The sequence below is a fragment of the Argentina silus genome (assembly GCF_951799395.1).
Source record: "Argentina silus genome assembly, chromosome: 10".
NCBI lineage: Eukaryota > Metazoa > Chordata > Actinopteri > Argentiniformes > Argentinidae > Argentina > Argentina silus.
The window spans coordinates 20,191,540-20,210,174 of record NC_139664.1 but is presented as its reverse complement, the minus strand read 5'-3'; the positions used below and the strand labels follow the sequence as shown (position 1 = coordinate 20,210,174).

Genomic DNA, 18,635 nt, shown 5'->3' with positions numbered 1-18,635 from the left:
AGAAAGAGAGAGAGAGAGCAGCCTGCCTCCTCCCTCAACTAAAACCCTGCCAAAATGAACACAAACTGTTGAGGAAGCAGCACTGGACAACTTTCTATAACCAATTATGAAATAAATACATTTTCCTGAAATATTACACTGTGAACTCCAGCAGGGATAAACAAAATATATCAAATCTTGAAATGATATTACCAGGCCTAATTGACAATGCTGTAAGTATGCGTGCGTACAGCTGTTCTTATTGGATCTTGCGGCCTCTAGTGGTCTAAAAAAAGAATAACACTTTGGTACAGGCTACTGTTGAATTATTGTGTTTTAATGCCATTTATTGCATTACATTAGCCACGTGACAACGTGTGTGTATGCTGGGGGATGTCAGTGGAACATTTTTATGACGCATCAAAGACAAAGATCAGACCTCTTTGAAGCTTGAAGCTATCCAGACGGGGGGACAACAAAACAAAAATCGTATTACCATTTATAGTATTTTTGTACTGTGAAGATGGACTTTGATTTCAAAAGGACAGGTTAGAGATGCTGACTGATTAAATAAAGGATAGGCTACTATTCACTAGTAGTTTATTATGAGTTGTAGTTGATTGTTATTATTATTATTATTATTATTATTATTATTGTTGTTGTTGTTGTTGTTGTTGTTGTTGTTGTTATTATATTCATATCTCTACTGATAAAAGCTAAGAGAGGTCAATATTTATATATTTATATAGTGTATAGCACATATGGTTATGTGGTTGGTGTAAGGTATGTGTAAGTGTATTTTAATGTTGGAACTAAGGAAGCCGAGTGTGTGCCTAGGCTAGATGCCAAGCCACATGATAACAGGACGTGTTGAACTCGAAATGCACCGTTGAGGTACATCATTCCATCATTTCCGAGGAAAAGGATAGTACTTCCATTCCCCTTTAAGAAAAGACATCCCCTTAAAATATTTACCTGGCCACACCTGAATTTCCACCCCCCGAAAAAAAACGTTTCACAATAACAATGGAGGTGTAACCGAACGCGAACCCGAACGAGATTTCATCCTAACTAAAACAAACGTCGATTGTCAGTTACGGACGCCTTGTAAGTATAGTAAACATATTTCTTTATTTCAATGTCTTTCTGAATGGTGGAAGTATTATTGAAACAGCAATGTTTTGCAGTCATAAAGTCCAAGATTTTTTGCGAAACCGCTAGTGTGGAAAACTTCCGTGTGGCTACACTCCTCCTGTGTTAGTTTGGAGGACTGAACAGACTTCAAACGTAATGTCAATGCAGTTATATAGGTAACCTTTTCAGACAACAATATATATATATACACACATGACTATGTGGTTAAAATGTACTTTTAGTGGTCAAAGTTATGAGTGAAGTCGGCCGTAAATGCGGCCCCTATTTTCCCAAACTAGAGGCCAATATGATATGGAGGAGGCGGAGTTTTGGAACTCTTGTTAGCCAGGTAGGAGAGTTTCTCTACCTGACGCATGGTTCCCGGTCATACCTGTCGTGGGCCGCCCACGGCTTATTTATTCATCCGAGGGAGACTGATGATTCATGACAGAAGTAGGCTGCTGGGCATTATCTCTAGCGTGGAAGTTTTAAAGTTATTTCACGGATGAAAAAAGAAAACTTGTCATGCAAGAGCCTGCAATCTGTTGGTGTTTCACCTGCATTGTTTGGTCGTGAGGCACTGGGAGTTAGTGAATGCATTGTAGGAATGGACTCTGTAAGTTAACTTTGTTCTTCTGCTATGCTCTGCAGGAGAAAGAAGTTGTAGTTTACAACACGACACTACAAACTGAAACATTGTTTTGTGGTACTCCTGAAAATTGACACAGAGGGAAAAAAAGACAATGTAATGTGACCACAGGCATTAAAAGACATTCAGACTTGCATAGACCGAGAGATTCACCACAGACAGACAAAGGCTGGCAATACTGAACACCTAAACCAATGTCTGAGATCCTGCCGTCAAGCCTGGAGCTCCTGCTTGGTAAGGACCCATCCAAAACTGGTGGGGGGACTAACCAACCACAGACCCCAACATGGGGGGCAGAGGGAGAGAAGAAGATAAAAGAAGTGGAGGCAGAGGAAAGAAGAGAGAATGAGGGGGAAGAAGAAGAAGAAGAAGAGATGGTGACCTCAGCTAACCTGGAGCCCACCACTCTTCAGTGGCCGGGGGATGGAGCGAAAGCGAGGGAGAAAGGAAGTGTAACTGAGAAAGAAAGGGAGGGAGCTGGTGGACGAGGGAGGAAGGGGGATGATCTTGAAGGAGAGAGGAGGAGTATGCGCTCCGAATGCCTTTCCCTCCGAGGAGAGAGCAGGACGGAGAGTGAGCGAGAGCTGGGCTCAGAAAAAAGGAAGACGGGGGAAGGATGGATGGAGGTGGAGAGAGAGACAGAGGACACAGGGCTCAGGAAGAGGGGCAAGAAGGGCCAAATAGATATCGATGTGGAAGAGGAGGAAGAAGGGATGAACTCTTTGCCGGAGAAGGCAGCGCGGGTCTTCAACCCTAGTGTCACCATACTACACTCTTCCAATGTCCCAGCATCCTCCAGGGACAATGATGTATTCTGGGATGTGGAGACAGAGAAGAGCCCCTTCCTCAGTCCCCATGGAACCCCGCCTGACGGCTACTACAGTGATTGGCCCATGGAGGGGGGGTCCTCAAAATGTGAGGAGCCACCACACCAACATGACATTTTTCTGTCTTTTTAATTGTCTCATAGTTTCTTTGACTCCTTCAACCTTTCTCTAAATATCTCTCTGTTTGTATGTTGGCTATGTCTGCCTCCCTCACTCAATCAGCCTCTTTGGGCCTCTTCAGATACTTTGGTGGCTGCATGATACACTTTCATTGTCGTGTCTTTTTGGTATTCATTTGAATACTTTCCTGATACATCCGTCCTTCCTACTTTCCTTGTGTAATTACTGGTCTAACATGATTGGATTGGTCACAGCAAGCTATGTATTGCTTTCACCAAATATGTCATGTCAGATCAGTGATTTCTTCAAGGAAGGGAGGATTTTAAGGGAAAACGGGCCAATGTTTACATTCTTTCTTCAAAATGTTTTCACCAGTTTTCAATTGTTTCTAAGGAAAGAAGAAAGCTGCGGACTGACCTCTCTCCTTTCCTCTCTCCCCTAGGTTGCTGCAATTGTGCCAACAGGGACGCACTCAAAGTGGGGGTGTCTGTTTTCACTGCAGCCCTGATCTTCCCTCTCCTAGTTTGGGGGGGCTATGTCTTCTTGCCCTTTGACGCCCCTCTCCTGAACAGCGCCCCTCTCAGGCTGGTCTACACACTGCGCTGCTCCGTCTTCGCTGTTGTGCCCATCATACTCGGTAATAATGTTGATAACTTGGTATTCTTTAGTCTCTCTTGGCAACCCTCTCAACTTTCTCTGTGTTCTCTGGACCTTTCTGGAGTTTTCCAATGTGGTCATAACATAGTGGCGGATTATAAATTATTAAACAGTTACAAGGTAATTACAGTAAGTGCCTCCAATCAGAATATTAGTGCAGAAGTCAGTGTCCATAACCAAACATCACCGTGTCATAACCAAACTTCACCATGTCTTCCGCCCCCCAGGCTGGCTGGTTCTGGGCGTGAGTCGTCTGCGGCTGGGGTCGGTGAAGCCTCTGTATGAGGGCGAGGCAGAGGCCAGGGAGGTGGGCGTGCACCGCCGCTACGTGGAAGACTCGGTCTCCCTCTTCCTGCTCTACTTCCTGCAGCTGGCCGTCATGGCGCCGTATCTGAGTCAGGACCTGCTCAAACTGGTGCCCCTGCTCACCATCGTCTTCGCTTTCGGCAGGTAAGGGACAGCAGCGGTGTTGAGCTGGGTGGCACCACTTTTTGACCTCATTAATTATCTTCAGAACCAGGCCAGTATCTTCATATGTGAAAACAGGGATTTTCTGTCAACAACATAAGAAGAAAAGGTCCTAAGAAAATGAAACCCATTTGGGGTTATCCCAAAAAAATGGATGTGTAAAAATTGGAGAAGTGCCCTTTTAAGGTTTGAGGTTCAGGGCAGACTGTAAAACCAGACTATTGACAAAATATTATATATGGCAGTGACTATGACAACCTAACACCTGTCTCTCTGCCCCCCCAGGCTGGTGTACTGGGTGGCGGCAGCCTTTGGGAGCAGCGTGCGGGGCTTTGGTTTCGGCATGTCCTTCCTGCCTGCCGTGGCCATGCTGGGGGCCAACCTCTACTTCATCTTCACCATGGAGGCGGGGGGCACCATCTTCGCCCAGGAAGGGCCGGCACAGCAAGACCAACCCCCAGCCCCACGCCAGAGATTCTGGGGTTAAGAAGGATGGAGGAGAGGCCAGGGTGGAAGAATGGATGGACAGTTGGAAGGAGATGAGAGACAGAGAGAGAATGGAGGAGAGGAGAGACAGTATGCATGGATGAAGAAAGAGGAGGAAAAAACTGGATGGATGAACCTAAGTGGACCACAGAGAAGAGAAAAAAGAAGAGGATGCTCGGATGTATTCAGCCTAGAAATAGAATGGGTAGAATGGCATCGCTCTGAAATACATAGAGATGGAATGTGTCGGCTTGAAAAGCTCAAAGTTTGATACAATATTACATGGATACACTAATGTCAGCACCAGTTTTACCTGGATGCTTATTGATACGAAGAACTGCATTGAGTTTTTACGTTCAGCATTTCATGGAACCTTGCTTTGAGCTGGATTATCCATTCTACCCACTCTATTTATATGGGCTTATAATACCATTCTGAAGCTGGTAGAATTTGACATTAACAGAATGACTGTGTACTGTAGTCTTCTATAACGGGGTAGACTATCGTGGGATTGAATAGCACCGATTTTTAAAAAAAATATATATATATTGGGACATTTTGGTAATGGAAGAGCATGTTAAAACACTAATAGGGTTAAGATAGATAGAACTCATTCACTTCAGGGCACTGTCTTACATGGCATTAGAGAATCTCTTATTTGTCTAAGGGTTAATGATTTAATATTATCAACACCAGGGACCCTCCCTTTAATGATAAAGTAGAGTGTCTGTATAGAGATCAATCTGCTAGTTGCTAACATATTAGCCGTTGGGTAAGGCTTGCATAGGGAGGAGAATCGGCACCCAAGTAGCATGGAATTATGTTGCAACCTTACTTGTTCTCTTGTAAAAATTAAGAAGTGGTTTCACTCAAGAATTGAGCCACTTGGGGAAGTTTCAACAACGCCCAAACCATTGTTCTTCCACAGAAATCATCTTTGAGCTTCCTACCACGAATAACCGCTTACTAAACTGTTTTGGTTGGTTGGGTTTATTGGTATATTTTAATGCATTGTAACAATTGACTGTGATTGAGATATTACAGGTAAACAGCATTCATTGCATGGGTACGTTTGGTTATGAGGTAGTACAAGTTGACAGAAGACAAAGGTTTGAACTGCTCTTAGCCAGTGGTTGCACACTTTCATGATTTTAACAGATGAAACAATTCTATCTCTTTGATTTTACCTATCTCAAAACTAATGTCCTATATGACAACTGAATGGACAGATGTGACAAATAGCTTCATCATTATATTGCATTCCGGAAGGATGCACAATCAGACAGCAATAATTTCCTGATGTTCTAGTTCACAGATCTTATGAAGATAGACATTTTCATTTGACACATTTTCTAGGCATCACCGTCACAAAATGTGGAGTCTGATATTTTCTGCAATTAGCAGCAAATTAAAGACGTGATATGGTGGGTACACAATTTTTTCGAGGAGATGCCAAGCCTACCTTTTCTAAATCCAACCTGTCCCAGCAAGTACTACCTTTCTAGTCTACCCAACCCTTATGACTTTGTTTATGAAAAACAATTCCTTTAATACAGCACAGCAGGATAGTTTGGATGGGTTACTCCTCAGTCTGCCCACATTTGGGATAGGTGATAGTGAATAGAGCTGTTACTGTCTTTGAAGTATCCCTGTTTTTAACAAATATTTCTTGCCTATTTATTAGTTTACATTTACAATTAGTGTTGATCAAATTTTGATCAGATTTTCACAGGCATAGCTTATATGAAATGTTTCACTACAGTAATTATTTCATCTACATAACTATCCACGTAAGCCTCTCAGAGAATAATCATTTTAAATGTTAATACTTTTTTCTTTTTTGATTTTTGTAATTTCCGTGAAATGATCAATTAAACGCACATACAGAACTGAACAAGCTTGATGTGTTTTTGTTACCAGTTGATTATAGGCCTATGTGGCATGAATGAAACTGATAAACTAGGACTAAGTGACTATAACGTATGAGACGCATACCTTAGGTGATAAAAAGTGGGTTTGTTTGTGAACAGGGCTACAATGTGCATTGATCTACCTATGCTCGGGCAGAATTAGCAGGTGGCATAATCACGTGTCGTAAACTGGACTAACGGGTTCTCTTTTCTGTCGGAGGGAAACATTTCTATAGGCTTCTCTTTCAGGACGGCGTTCGTTTATGGGGCTGCGCAACAGCGGAGTCCCACGGAGAGGTATCTCCGCTGGGTTTCGGATATAGTCTCTGAGAAAATAACACTTGCACGACCTCAAATATCCCGCCTGAATCCATACAGAAAGGCCTACTTATTATACTGAATTGATCGAAGTGAGAGAATAGCGAGGATATTAATATGGCAACAACTCCTGCAAGAAGAAAGCACTCTGCTTGTCTGCTCCGGATCAGAGAAAATTGTCCATTCCGAAAATTGAGGAAAAACAGATGTTATGGTAAGAAAATAACAGAAAATGTTCCAACTTTTTACAAATTTGCATGAAATGAAACTCGAATACAGCACCCAGGAAGTCGAGGGAGAGGTGTTGACACCACAGTGCTCAACCTTGCATGTGCGAACTTCATAACAAAGAGTTATTTAATTAATCGGTGAGCCTTATAACATGCCTGTATATGAATGATTATCTATTACTATCATAATAAGAATAGAGCCTGTAGTTTATAAATTAGAATTTTGATGGAAACTTCTCAACTTCATTATTACACATACTTTCTCACTATTTAATGAACATACACCACCAAATGTAAAGGCTACAGCTGCTCGATGAATATAAATTAAGATGTCTGTAATAAGTCTGGAACTACACCCTAAATGTTGCTTTATCAGACCGCCTATTATTTGAAAGCTCACGTAAACTTCCATTCTATCATGGACCTTTGCGATCAAGAATTGTGATAATTGGGTTGGTCCAAAGGGCAAATACCGTTTAAAATGTGTAGGCGTCTGTAATTACATTGTTGATGCTGAATGCACTGGCTACAGGTTTGAGGAAGTTGGAAGCTGAAGCAGTATGGCAACATTCAGTCTCAACATATCACCTTGCTTTTCGGTTTCACAAGACCTGTCTGTCAGGAATGGTAGATGGGGTTTCCTTAACTGTAGGCTACCTTAACAACACCTTCTGTCACACACTTTAGATAAGGTAAATGTAGAAAAGGTAAATTATTATTATTATTTTTATTTTTTTAAATAAACACACAAAAACACCTGTTCCTTGTGATATGTTTCTGACACGACTTGGTTGTGGGGGAATGTTTCACCCCCATTGTCATGTCAGGTCAGTGAAAAGTAGCGAAGGATGAATGCATTTTTTAAGTACCAGAACATGGCTTGGTATTGTAATATTCTACCTACTGTCGTACCAAAAATGGTTCTTTGGCTGACCTGTAGAAGAACTATTTTTGTTACCATGTAAAAAGGGTTATTCAAAGGGCTCTCTTACAGAGACAGCTGTATGCACTCGCAATGTAAGTCCCTTTGGATAAAAGCGTCAGCTAAATGGTATATATTATACATTAGAACCTTTTTGAGAGTGCAGTCCATGACATATCCCTTTAACAGATGTGACAGCAGCATCCTCGGCCTGTCCTGGGGCGCATTGGAGCGACTTCAGTGAGCACCCCATTTCTGCCTCCAAAGACAGGCCAATCAGCACCATCTATGTAGAGACCCTGCCACCAGGGCCCACTTATCAGCCCCACCAATCACAGGACCCCATTGGTAAGACCACTGCTCTATCTCATTGGTCAAAAGTGGCATCCCTTTATTGCAAAATATGAAAGAGCTAGACAGGTGAAAGCAAAAACACTGCAAAGATTCTGCAACACTGCTTGAGCCTCTCATGTCTTTTTTTTAGATCAGTGCAGATGGAAAGGAGACAGAGAGGAAGACACTGCACCCTATTGAGATGCACATAAAGGGCAGGAAATAGGGCGGGACACTGCTTCCAATTCTGCAATCAGGCATATATGGTGCATTCAATTGCTCATAGGAAACTCTGAGCTTCCCAAGATATAGCGTAAGTTAGGCTCCCTGTAGGGCTCCCTATTGGATCATTCTGAGATGTCTCTTGAGTGGGAAGCTTTGAATTCTCAGAAGTGCAAGAGTTGCACAGTCAAACATAGCCTAGTTTCCTCGTTCCGAGGAGCAAATGAATGCAGCACTAAATTAGGGATTACTCAGTGGAAGGGAGAGAGGACAGACGTATGCTTTGGGGATTTACAAAGCCACTGTTTCGAAGAAGTGAGGATGAACTTGTGCTATGAGGAAGTATTTAATCCTGTGTCAGCGTACTTCTCACATCTCTAACCACACCTTCCCATTTTCTGTGCCTCTGCTGAGGGTAGCCATGGATACAGAAGTAGTCCGGCCCCCTGCTCCTAATATGGGGGTCCTAAGTCTCCCTCCCTCCTCTGCTCCGGGGCCTCTGGTACCCAGCCTCCAGCCCCCCAACAACAACCAGCACAGACGGAGCCCTTCTGCAGCACCCAGTGAGGCCAGTATGGGTGAGTCAATGCACACACACACACACACACACACACACACACACACACACACACACACACACACACACATGCCATGCACAACACCTGATTGGCTTATTGGTTCTACTGCTGCCCAACAACTATCAAATGTGTTGTTTTCCTCTCTAGATCTAGACAGCGGTGTGGACCCAGAGACTGGAGAGAGAGCCGAGGGATGACATGACCTCACGCCCTCCCTCTCTTCTCTATCACCCAGACCCTGGAGGGCTGGACCAGATCCATTCAGTGTCGCAGATAGACATATTTCACATAGAAGAGACACCACTCTTTCTTCTATGTGATTGAAGTCATTGTGTCCATTCTATTTATTATATTTCTGTCTGAAGCTTGCTGTGAAGATGTTAGGAGAAGGTCTCAATGAGCTGCTTTTCGACAGCGATGCCAGTGCGTGTCAAGGATTACTAGCGGCCAGCTAGTGCTCAAAGCCCGGTGCTTTGGAGGGTAGTGAACAATTCTGTTTGAATTTCAACAGCTGGGCTTTCTAGTCCCACCTCGTATATGATCTCCAGTTTGTTTACCTTCTGCAGTTCATAAGGTGGTGAACTATATGGAGACGTGAAATCCTTTGGTTTCCCAACAGGTTCTGGTAACTTAAGCACTTTTAGTGTAAAATTGTAGTTTTAAAAAGCACTATTCAAATCAATTCAATTGTGTAGTAACTTTAACCACCAACTTCACTAGCCAACTAAAGCACTTGGATAATAAGAATATCCCGTCCTCGCTCTAAACCGCGCCCCTGTAGCCCAGTTTGGCCTCATAAGGACCAGGTGGGTAGAGGAGGCTAAAAGCCCGAGTTTTGACTGTGGAAAAGCAATTGGCCTTGGCATGCACTGGCACACGGTGTAAGCCCTGCTGTGGAAAGCCGGCTATTGTGTTTGCAGACTTTTGCTCCAGGCTGTTATCAGGTCAAGAGGATTGAAATCAGGCTTGGGCGAAACCAGTGGCTGTAATAATTCTCTACAACAGCCTCTTTTCCTATCTAGACAGTCTCCTTTGACTGTTGGTTGAGGAAATGGCTGGATATGACTTTACTATGAAGGAAAGGAAAGGAGATGAGGAAAGGAAGCTGTTTAGGGTGTATTAAGACTATTGTGCCTTTGTATTGTTGACAAACCCTCTGGACCTGGCCTACAGGGTTGAGGAAGGCAACCAGAGGGTCTCAATGGAGTGGTAAAGATGTCATCCTGGGTCCACAAGACCTCATTCATTTGACCATTGGCATTTTATGAAAATGTCAATTTACAATTACTTTCTAGATTAGTCACTAGTTTATAAAGACTCAAATTACTCAAGAGATATGACTGTTACGAGACCATGTTCGTAATGGGGGCAGTAACTCTTAAACCAGTCTGGACATTCTTATGATATTGACAAGATTTACAGACCAGGAAAGAACTGGAAGCGTTTCAGGTACTGGTACACTGGTTTTACTGAATTAAATCTTCCATATCCAGACAGAGCAAATGTTTTTCTGCAAACATCACGTGACCAGCCCTTCAGTGCTCTTTACTTTTAATTGGCTTTCTTTCCAAGACGTCTATCCCTCATTGTAAAGATCTGTCAGAACTGATATCCCAATATCATTAATTTAAATCCCATTTAGTCTTCTCAGATGTGTGTGAGAAAAGTTATGATAGGAATTGATATGCACCAAGCAGTCGCACTGAAAAGGCACAAGCTGTTGACAGTGGTCACACACTTGCAAATGTTGTCAGCCTGTGGACTGCTGACGTGTGTATATTTTAGGTCTTGTTTAAAGTCATGACAGGGACAGGAAGGTGAATTAAGATAACTTTACACTGTTGCCACTTTACACTGTTGTAACTTTTTGATGCCCTTAAAAAAAATTATTAGAAGTTTCTTTTCAGCGATTGCCATTTGTCCTTTCAGATTATTGCGTACCCAGAAGTTATTTTTGAGACTGCGCTCAGGTCATTTGAATATTTAAATTTGCTGTGTTGGCGAGTTGCTATGAGTGATGTATGATGTGTACATGTTTTACTGTTCTAGTAAACCTTTGAGCAAAGACTTCTCTTCAACATCAATATCATTGTTTCAGTTTCTTGGGGTGACCTACAGATAATTTTACATGATAGAAATATCTGTTTTGTAAACCATCATTCTGACTCTGCGACACACACACACACACACACACACACACCAAATTGACTTGAGAACTTTTATAGCAAATCAAAAACCAGTAACAGCAGTAAACAAGCTACGGAGTGGAATGAAGCAATAGGATACTGGACACACCCCATGGGTTGGAGAATACACACAGACAAACCAGCATAGTACACATTTGGCTTCTGCAGGAAGAACTCCAAAAGATAACAGTGGGCCTACTAGGTATACCCTGCTACAGTCTTTAAGGTTAGTCTTGTTTTCTGCCGACCCATCCTCTTTTATTCTCCTTTCTCCCCCACTCGCTCTCTCTACTCAGCCCCCTGTCCTCCGCCACTTTGCTCATCTCCTTTCTTCTTGTGTCCAGAAACAATGTCGTCAATGCGGAGCAACAAGATGGCAGTCTGAAAGGCAGAGGGGGGACCAGAGTTAGAACATGAAATTCACTGTGGAACACGTCTCAAAACTTTGCGGGAAACTATCCCTTGAATTCATTAGTATTCACTGACTCCGAGTAGATAAGGTAAGGCACAGCACTCATCCTTTGTTAAAGTGAAAGGATGCTTTTGCATGGTGTCTGACTGCATTTACTACTGACAAGAGTTACAGAATTCATCCATGCCTTGAACAACATTCCTACAGTTGGGTAATTTACTGCAGATCAATTGAACGCCTTCATCAACGAAGAGTTAAACATCCTCGTACATGCCCTTGCTGCCTGCATCCTTGAATAAGGACCAGCTAGCTTTATCGATTCTATTAAAAAAAAAAAAGTACAATTTATGAGGGTCATATTGAAAAGGCTTGCATGTATCCATACCTCCACAGCAGTCTTGTAGGTCTGGGCCTTGACAGCCAGGGGCTCACAGATGCCCAGCTCATTCATGTCTGCCAGAGTGCCAGTCTCTCCATTCACTCCCCATGACCCCATGCCCTCCTGGGTGTGCTTGGCCTATGGAGAGTGGGGAAGAGGGACAATTTGCTGTTATATTAAACTCTAGACAGAACCTGTAGCAGAAACTGTCCAGAATTGGGCTCCTCAGTCACAAAGCCTGATAAGGAGACTGGCCCCAAAACTCTGGATGAGGGGGAGTGCATACGCGCACACACACACAATCCCCTTACCCGGAGGGAGGTGAGCACGCGGATGGTGGAGGCACCACAGTTCTGGATGAGTGTGCGGGGGATGACCTCCAGGGCATGTGCCACGGCGCGGTAGGGCCATTGCTCCACCCCGACCAGGGCTCTGGAGCGCTCCGTCAGACGCTTGGACACGGCCATCTCCACCGCCCCGCCGCCTGGCAGCAGGCTCGGGTCCAGCAGCACGTTGCGGCACACCTGCATGGCGTCCTGCAGGTTACGCTCCACCTCCTGGGACGGACACACACACATACACACACGTCAGTGCTGATGGAATACAATTCAACCTACCGGGTGATTCAGGTGTTACATTTATATATATATATATGTGTGTGTGTGTGTGTGTGTGTGTATATATATATATAAACATACAACATAACACTCCAGATAAAATCACTAAGCTTGTAAGAATGTCATTGTACAGTCATACACTTCTCTATATCCCAGTGCCTACGACCGTAATCCTTTGTATGAATAAACAGTGTCAACATGTCGACGTACGGCCAGGATCTCCTTGCTGGCTCCTCTCAGCAGGATGGTGCAGGCTTTGGGGTCTTTGCACTCTGTGACGAAGGTGAAGTACTCGTCTCCGATCTTCTTCACCTCGAACAGGCCTGCGCCTACTCCTACGTCGTCCTCACGCAGCTCGTCCGTACGGCTGGCGATGCGAGCGTTGCATGCCCTGAGGGACAACAGACGGCAGGTAGCGTTGAATAATGAGTTTATTGATAAGTGAATCAATAAATTTATTGATAAGTGCCAAAAAGTGGGCTGAAAGTACCCCTTGTTACCATAGTTTATTAGTGAATACTGGGTAAATAAATATCAGCTGAAACGGGACTGTAAATTATCAGGTTACCACTAATTCTATCCATGTCCCTAAACTCAACGGTTGCTTCCAGTCCTGCTGTCCTAAAAGTGGATAGACCTCTGCACTTCTCTTGTTGATTGGACACTTTGAGGTGTCAAAATGTCCACAACTGACAGGCTCGACACAAGATGCATACAAGACAAGAAAACAACATGTTGATCTCCAGCTGTGAGAGTGGTCTTACCTAGCGATGCGGTTGTTGTCGGTCTTTCTGACACGGCGGATGGCTGTGATGTTAGCCTTCATCAGATAATGCTGGGCCAAGTCTGAGGGGGTATGAGAAGAGATAAGAGATGGGAGTTGGAGTTTCTCTGCTTAGACCACTGCAGAGGAAGCTTTTGAGTAGAGGGAGCCAGTCCTGAAAACATATATGTGCAAGTACAGTATGTGAATACAGGTAAAGTATTGCTTGTGTGTGTGTGTTACCTGAGACACCCTTCTCTGTGAAGATGAGGTCTGGCTTGAGGCGGATGATGTCTTCACAGATCTGCTGGATGTACTCTTCCTCCATCTGAAGGATCCTGGCAAAGTCTTCCTCACGTGTGATCTCAATGTCAGTCTGCAGGAGAACACATACAATAGCAGTGTTAAGAATTTAAATAACTTTATTAGCAATCAAGATGCGGATCTTGGTTACATGCGAGTGTACACTGCATAAGTGTGTGTTTGCGTTCACTGGTGTGTGAATGAGGAAGATTGAGTGTGTGTACACGTTTAGTACCTGGCTCTCGCCTTTCTTGTACTCCAGGGAGCAGTCCAGCAGAATGATGCGGGGGTTCTTGATGAGTCGACGCATGCGGGGGTGTGTGACGTCCTTGTTGACCATCACTCCTTTGAGCACGTAAGAGTCCTCGATAAAGCCACCAGGAACCTGTATCAGACAAACGAAAAAAAAAGTGAAGAATCAGAGATCAGAGCAATCTTATTTCCTGCTTTTAATCATCTAAATTGCTAATGAATTGCATTTCTATAGTACCTTTGACAAGGTCCCAAAGCACTTTTGAATGGTGTGGGTGAGTTACACCTTTAAACAGATTCCCACTGTGTTTCCTTCTGTACACAAACCGGACAGATTCAAGTGAAATCCTCTTATAAGGCTCTGAAATGCTGCCTTCACCCATCCTCTGTTTTCAGACCGGTGCAGATGAGGGGGTGGTCATGAGGAGAGGAAGCCTCTTTAGACTATTGAAACACACTCATATGGCCATATTCCTGGACCCAGATTAAGTTTAGCCTTGCAGTCATAACCATGTTCAATAATATACTCATTAAATGCTTCCTTGTCCATCAATCGGCTTTATCTGTTTCCAGAAAAAAAAAGCATCTTCAATATAAATTTTCCATCAAAAGTGTGATTTAATCCAGCACGAGGCCAAATCTGTGTCCAGGAAACCAGCACCTATCTTTCAGAACTGGGGTTTAAGGAAGGAAGGTGAGGAGAACTGTACCTTCTCCACTTTGGCGTACTTCTTGATGTCGATCTCCTTGCGTCCGTTCTCCTCCATCTCCACGGTACGGACGGCGTCCAGGGCGATGTTACATGCCATGGTGGACCAGCGGCTCAGGGCCTTGGTGTTGATGGCCGAGTTGATGATCTTCAGCATACTGTCACGGTCGTTCACATCCACTGGAGTGCTGGGGGGGGGGGGAACTCATCTTTCAACACAGCCAAGATCCTTCAGATCACATGTGTGTGTGTCATGTTGGAAACATTCTTACTAATGGCATATCTGCATCTGTGTGGGAATATGAATGTGTGATCGACAGAGTAAGCTTGAAAGAGCTGGGGAGGAGGGTAAGAAGTGTGTTTCAGTTGTATCCTGGAGGGAAATGAAAGGCAGTTGTTGGGAAGCCAGCCCATTCATCAACTCTACAAGGCCTTTAGTTCTGAGAATTAAGCTGCCCTCAGCTCCAAGCTCTGCCACCATGGCTAATGAGCTTGGAGTGGCTGATTTGTCAGTCATTGGATCCTGAGCAAGGATGAGTAGCATCATGGGGCAGAGAGAGTGTGGTTGACTGATGCCATGTCCCAATTCTCCACCCTTCTCCTGAAGTGTGGACTTGCGCACTACTCCACATTCATTTAAAAGCATATGATTGGTGTTAGCTTTAAATCCATGTATGGGAGTTCACAACGGCATACTTTCAAGAAAAGGGTGGAGAAATACGACGCAGAATTAGTTGCTGCTAAAAGCAGTACTCAAAAGAGCAATCTAAATCCTCTTTCCATTTTGCAGAAGCGTTTTGTAAGGATGGTAACCTTTTCTGACCCCCCTCACTAGTTCACACCCTTTGTTTTACAGTCTTGAGATTCTTAATATCTATGACGTCAACAAATCACAGATCTGCCTATTTGTATTCAACTTCAAAAGGAATGTTCTACCTATCAGCTTTCATAACATGTTTCAGCTCAATGAACAAGTTCAGTTACTCCACAAGATCCTCCTCTAATCTCCATACTGCCTACTTAGGGAACTAGTAAAGGCCAATTTTCAATGAGACAGGTCAGTTTTTCTGGAACAGCCTCCCAGATTATCTGAAAAACTACTAGTATTTACAAAATAAAAATTAAAAATCTCATTGAGCAACTGTCAATATTCCTTTTCAATCTATGCCTTTCATATGTTTTTAAATTTAATTAACATTTTCCATTTCATTCATTTCCTCTAGACTTCACATTTTAGACTAGCCACAAAAACCACATTTGTTTTGTTTAATTTATTATACATTTTCTATTTTATTTTTTTGTATCATTTTATTACTTTTTAGGGGAGGCTTCTCAACAAGCCCTACAACGTTTCTTAACCACCCCTGCACAATCTGCCATTTCTTTTTATTTGTTAGTGTATGTGCAAATCAATACAAAAATAAAATATATAACAGTACCTGATCTCTTTGAGCATGTCGATCATGTCTTCCAGGGCCTGTCTGTAGGCCCCGATGATGACTGTGGGATGCATCTGCTGATCCAAAAACTGCTCTGCCACAGCCAACATCTCACCAGCTAGAACAAGAAACATTAAGAGAATTTAATGGGTCATTTTTACATTTAGGTCAAAGCATGTGTACTTTCTATTTTCTTAGTGCCTCCTAAAACGACAGCTGTAGAGCTCTGAAGTGTGACGTGGCCCAGAGTCATACATATAACCCTCCAAAACCCCTGTCACCAGCTTTTTTGTGACTGAGTCAAACAACCTTTCGACACGCTTCATTGAGAATTGCTCCAAGCTATATCTGGCTGTTACTTTCCCAAATAGCTTCTGTTCTAATATTTTTTTCAAGAAAAGCCAGGAAGCAAAACTGGCCGGCGTGGGGCTTCAATGGATTTGTGGCTTCACAAACTCCAAAACAATTAAATACTAGACAAGTCTACAAACGCAATTTGAACAGCTAAAATAAGGGGAATGAGTATCATGTAGAGGAAAATAGTAAATCAACTAACCCAGGATGATGACGGAGGTTGTGCCATCTCCTACCTCCTCGTCCTGGGTGCGGCTGATCTCAATCATGGTCTTGGCTCCTGGGTGCTGCACCTGGATCTGTCACACACAGACAGAGATAGAGAGAGATAATACTTAAACCAAACATGGAACTACAAACTCAAGAGCATGCATTTGTTTACCTCAGCCTGTCTTAAGTGCTCTTGGGATATGTTGTTTAGAACCCTCACCTCTCTCAGAATGGCGTTGCCATCATTGGTCATAACTATGCCTCCCATGGGGTCGAGCAGCATCTGTCCAAAGTAAGAGGAGAAAGTTAGTTCAGTTTGCGAGATACGTACATCGCTACACGCCAGATTAATGTAGTATCCAAGCCTCTTTCAAAGGAAGCCGGCTCACAGAGCCACCATATTGTCAATGCCTCTCAGGTGCTTAATTTACAAATGGAGAGACCAAACACTTTGCTTTTTTGCTAGTTATTCAACAGTAGTATGTATATCAAAGTGTTGAATACCAAAGCGATTTAGGATGCAAATACTGCATCTGAGAACAAGAATACTTTCAGTACCTTCATCATGGCCCTTGGTCCCAAACATGTTCTGATGACATCGGAGATTGCCTGTTGAATGAGATGAACTCAGTCAGGCATGATGATTATTATCACCTATCACTCTTCATGACAGTCAGACTGATGCAGCGGGTGGTTTGAACAAAGATGGATAAGAGAGTGGAATTGTGTGTTTCTTTTTTTTACCTTTGCTGCTGTGATGTTCCCGGTCTGGACTTTACGCCCGGACTCTCTTTTCATATTCTGGCCTAAAAAAAGAGACAGAATTAACACCTAAGTGATCACCATCCTGCGGTTATTTCAGTTACCAGATTAATCTAATCTAATTGTTCACGAGAGAACAGTGTGGTTAGAAAGAGGGAAGCTTAAAGGTCCCTCCTAAAGACCTCTTCATCCCCACTACCCCTCTGTACGTTTCTCTCCTGTTAATAATAATAATAAAAAAATAAAAAAATCCTTCTTCTAGCATTGTGACTGCCAATGGTACCTGGTCTGAGCATTGATTACTTTCTTATGATGACTGATGGATAGATCATTCACTTACTTAGTCAAATGTATTTGTTGTAAGTCGCTATGGATAAAGGCGTCTGCTAAATGCCATAAATGTAAGCGTCATGGTTCATAGTGTAATAAATAACACCTAGAAAATTACATCTGCAAGACTGCGCTGAACTCATTTGAAATGACATTTGTCACGTACATAAAGTCCACCATCATGAACATCACTTCTCTTCCCACGACTAATTCAGATACTGAATGAGACCATCGACACACAGAAGGTATGTGAACGTTTGACAGCTGCATTAAGGTGTCGGCTAAGGCTAAGCGAAGGGGGCCCAGTAATAACACATTGACTGGCTAACAAGGCAATTTTAACAAATCACGCCCTCACTTTATCTGGCATTTACCCAGTTTCCTAGCTTAAATATGACTATAGTAGCTAGCTAACATAAGAGTGGCTGACGTTGACTTCAGCCTAGCATCTATCCATCTTCATTAGTTAGCAAGATCAAGAAAATAACCAACACGTTTGACGTTGACTAGCTAAACTGGCTAGCTTAGCTAGATAGCCGTAACCTAGCACCATTGTCCCGCTACGCAGCATGATTGTCACAGCTCAGCTCAAGACATCAGTGGTTAACTTAGCTAGATCCAGCAAAAAAAATACATTTGCATGAATGTAATAAACCCCAAGGATAGCTATATTGATTGCATAAATGATTAAACATTTCTTTTTGACTTACTCAACACGAGGACCTGTCTTCCCATCATTTTAACAGCGTGCGTGAAATCAACCGGCTACCAAGTCCTTACACCCAACAAGAAGGAAGGAAGACACATGCTTTGCGAAAGGCGGGATGGACAAACGTCGACCAATTAAAGACAAGGAAATGTTGATGGACAACCATAAAAACAAATCAAGGGCTACAATGCTGCGTTAGAGGAGAGTCGCGGAAGTACCGCCTCCAAGAGGATGAATGAATTGCAATTTTCGGTCTTAAAGGATTTGGCAACAAGAATTCATGGTTAAATTACAGAACATCTTACATAGAATCAGTATCTATAATTAGGATACAATTACAATGTTTATGAAATGTCATGGATGGAACAGTTCACATG

The 18,635-nt window shown here is 43.1% G+C and overlaps 3 protein-coding genes across 3 annotated transcripts; 2 read left to right on the top strand and 1 right to left on the bottom strand.

The window, feature by feature from the left end:
- Positions 1 to 997: 997 nt before the first annotated feature.
- LOC310810874 (transmembrane protein 79-like) lies at positions 998 to 6,208 on the top strand. The gene is made up of 5 exons (XM_083678753.1): positions 998 to 1,086; positions 1,765 to 2,677; positions 3,152 to 3,346; positions 3,594 to 3,816; positions 4,120 to 6,208. The coding sequence occupies exons 2-5, from the start codon at positions 1,957 to 1,959 to the stop codon at positions 4,319 to 4,321; spliced, it is 1,341 nt and encodes a 446-aa protein (XP_083534879.1). The 5' UTR covers positions 998 to 1,086; positions 1,765 to 1,956; the 3' UTR covers positions 4,322 to 6,208.
- Positions 6,209 to 6,471: 263 nt separating this feature from the next.
- On the top strand, positions 6,472 to 10,911 carry LOC310811525 (uncharacterized protein). Its single transcript, XM_083679713.1, has 4 exons — positions 6,472 to 6,762; positions 7,890 to 8,048; positions 8,675 to 8,833; positions 8,981 to 10,911. The coding sequence occupies exons 1-4, from the start codon at positions 6,666 to 6,668 to the stop codon at positions 9,028 to 9,030; spliced, it is 465 nt and encodes a 154-aa protein (XP_083535839.1). The 5' UTR covers positions 6,472 to 6,665; the 3' UTR covers positions 9,031 to 10,911.
- Positions 10,912 to 11,037: 126 nt separating this feature from the next.
- LOC310810625 (T-complex protein 1 subunit gamma) lies at positions 11,038 to 18,336 on the bottom strand. Its single transcript, XM_083678461.1, has 14 exons — positions 18,260 to 18,336; positions 17,202 to 17,263; positions 17,016 to 17,066; positions 16,678 to 16,740; positions 16,450 to 16,546; positions 15,894 to 16,011; positions 14,456 to 14,642; positions 13,729 to 13,878; positions 13,434 to 13,566; positions 13,192 to 13,273; positions 12,638 to 12,818; positions 12,122 to 12,367; positions 11,817 to 11,948; positions 11,038 to 11,400 (listed from the first exon to the last, which is right to left on the bottom strand). The coding sequence occupies exons 1-14, from the start codon at positions 18,285 to 18,287 to the stop codon at positions 11,308 to 11,310; spliced, it is 1,623 nt and encodes a 540-aa protein (XP_083534587.1). The 5' UTR covers positions 18,288 to 18,336; the 3' UTR covers positions 11,038 to 11,307.
- Between the last annotated feature and the right edge of the window lie 299 nt (positions 18,337 to 18,635).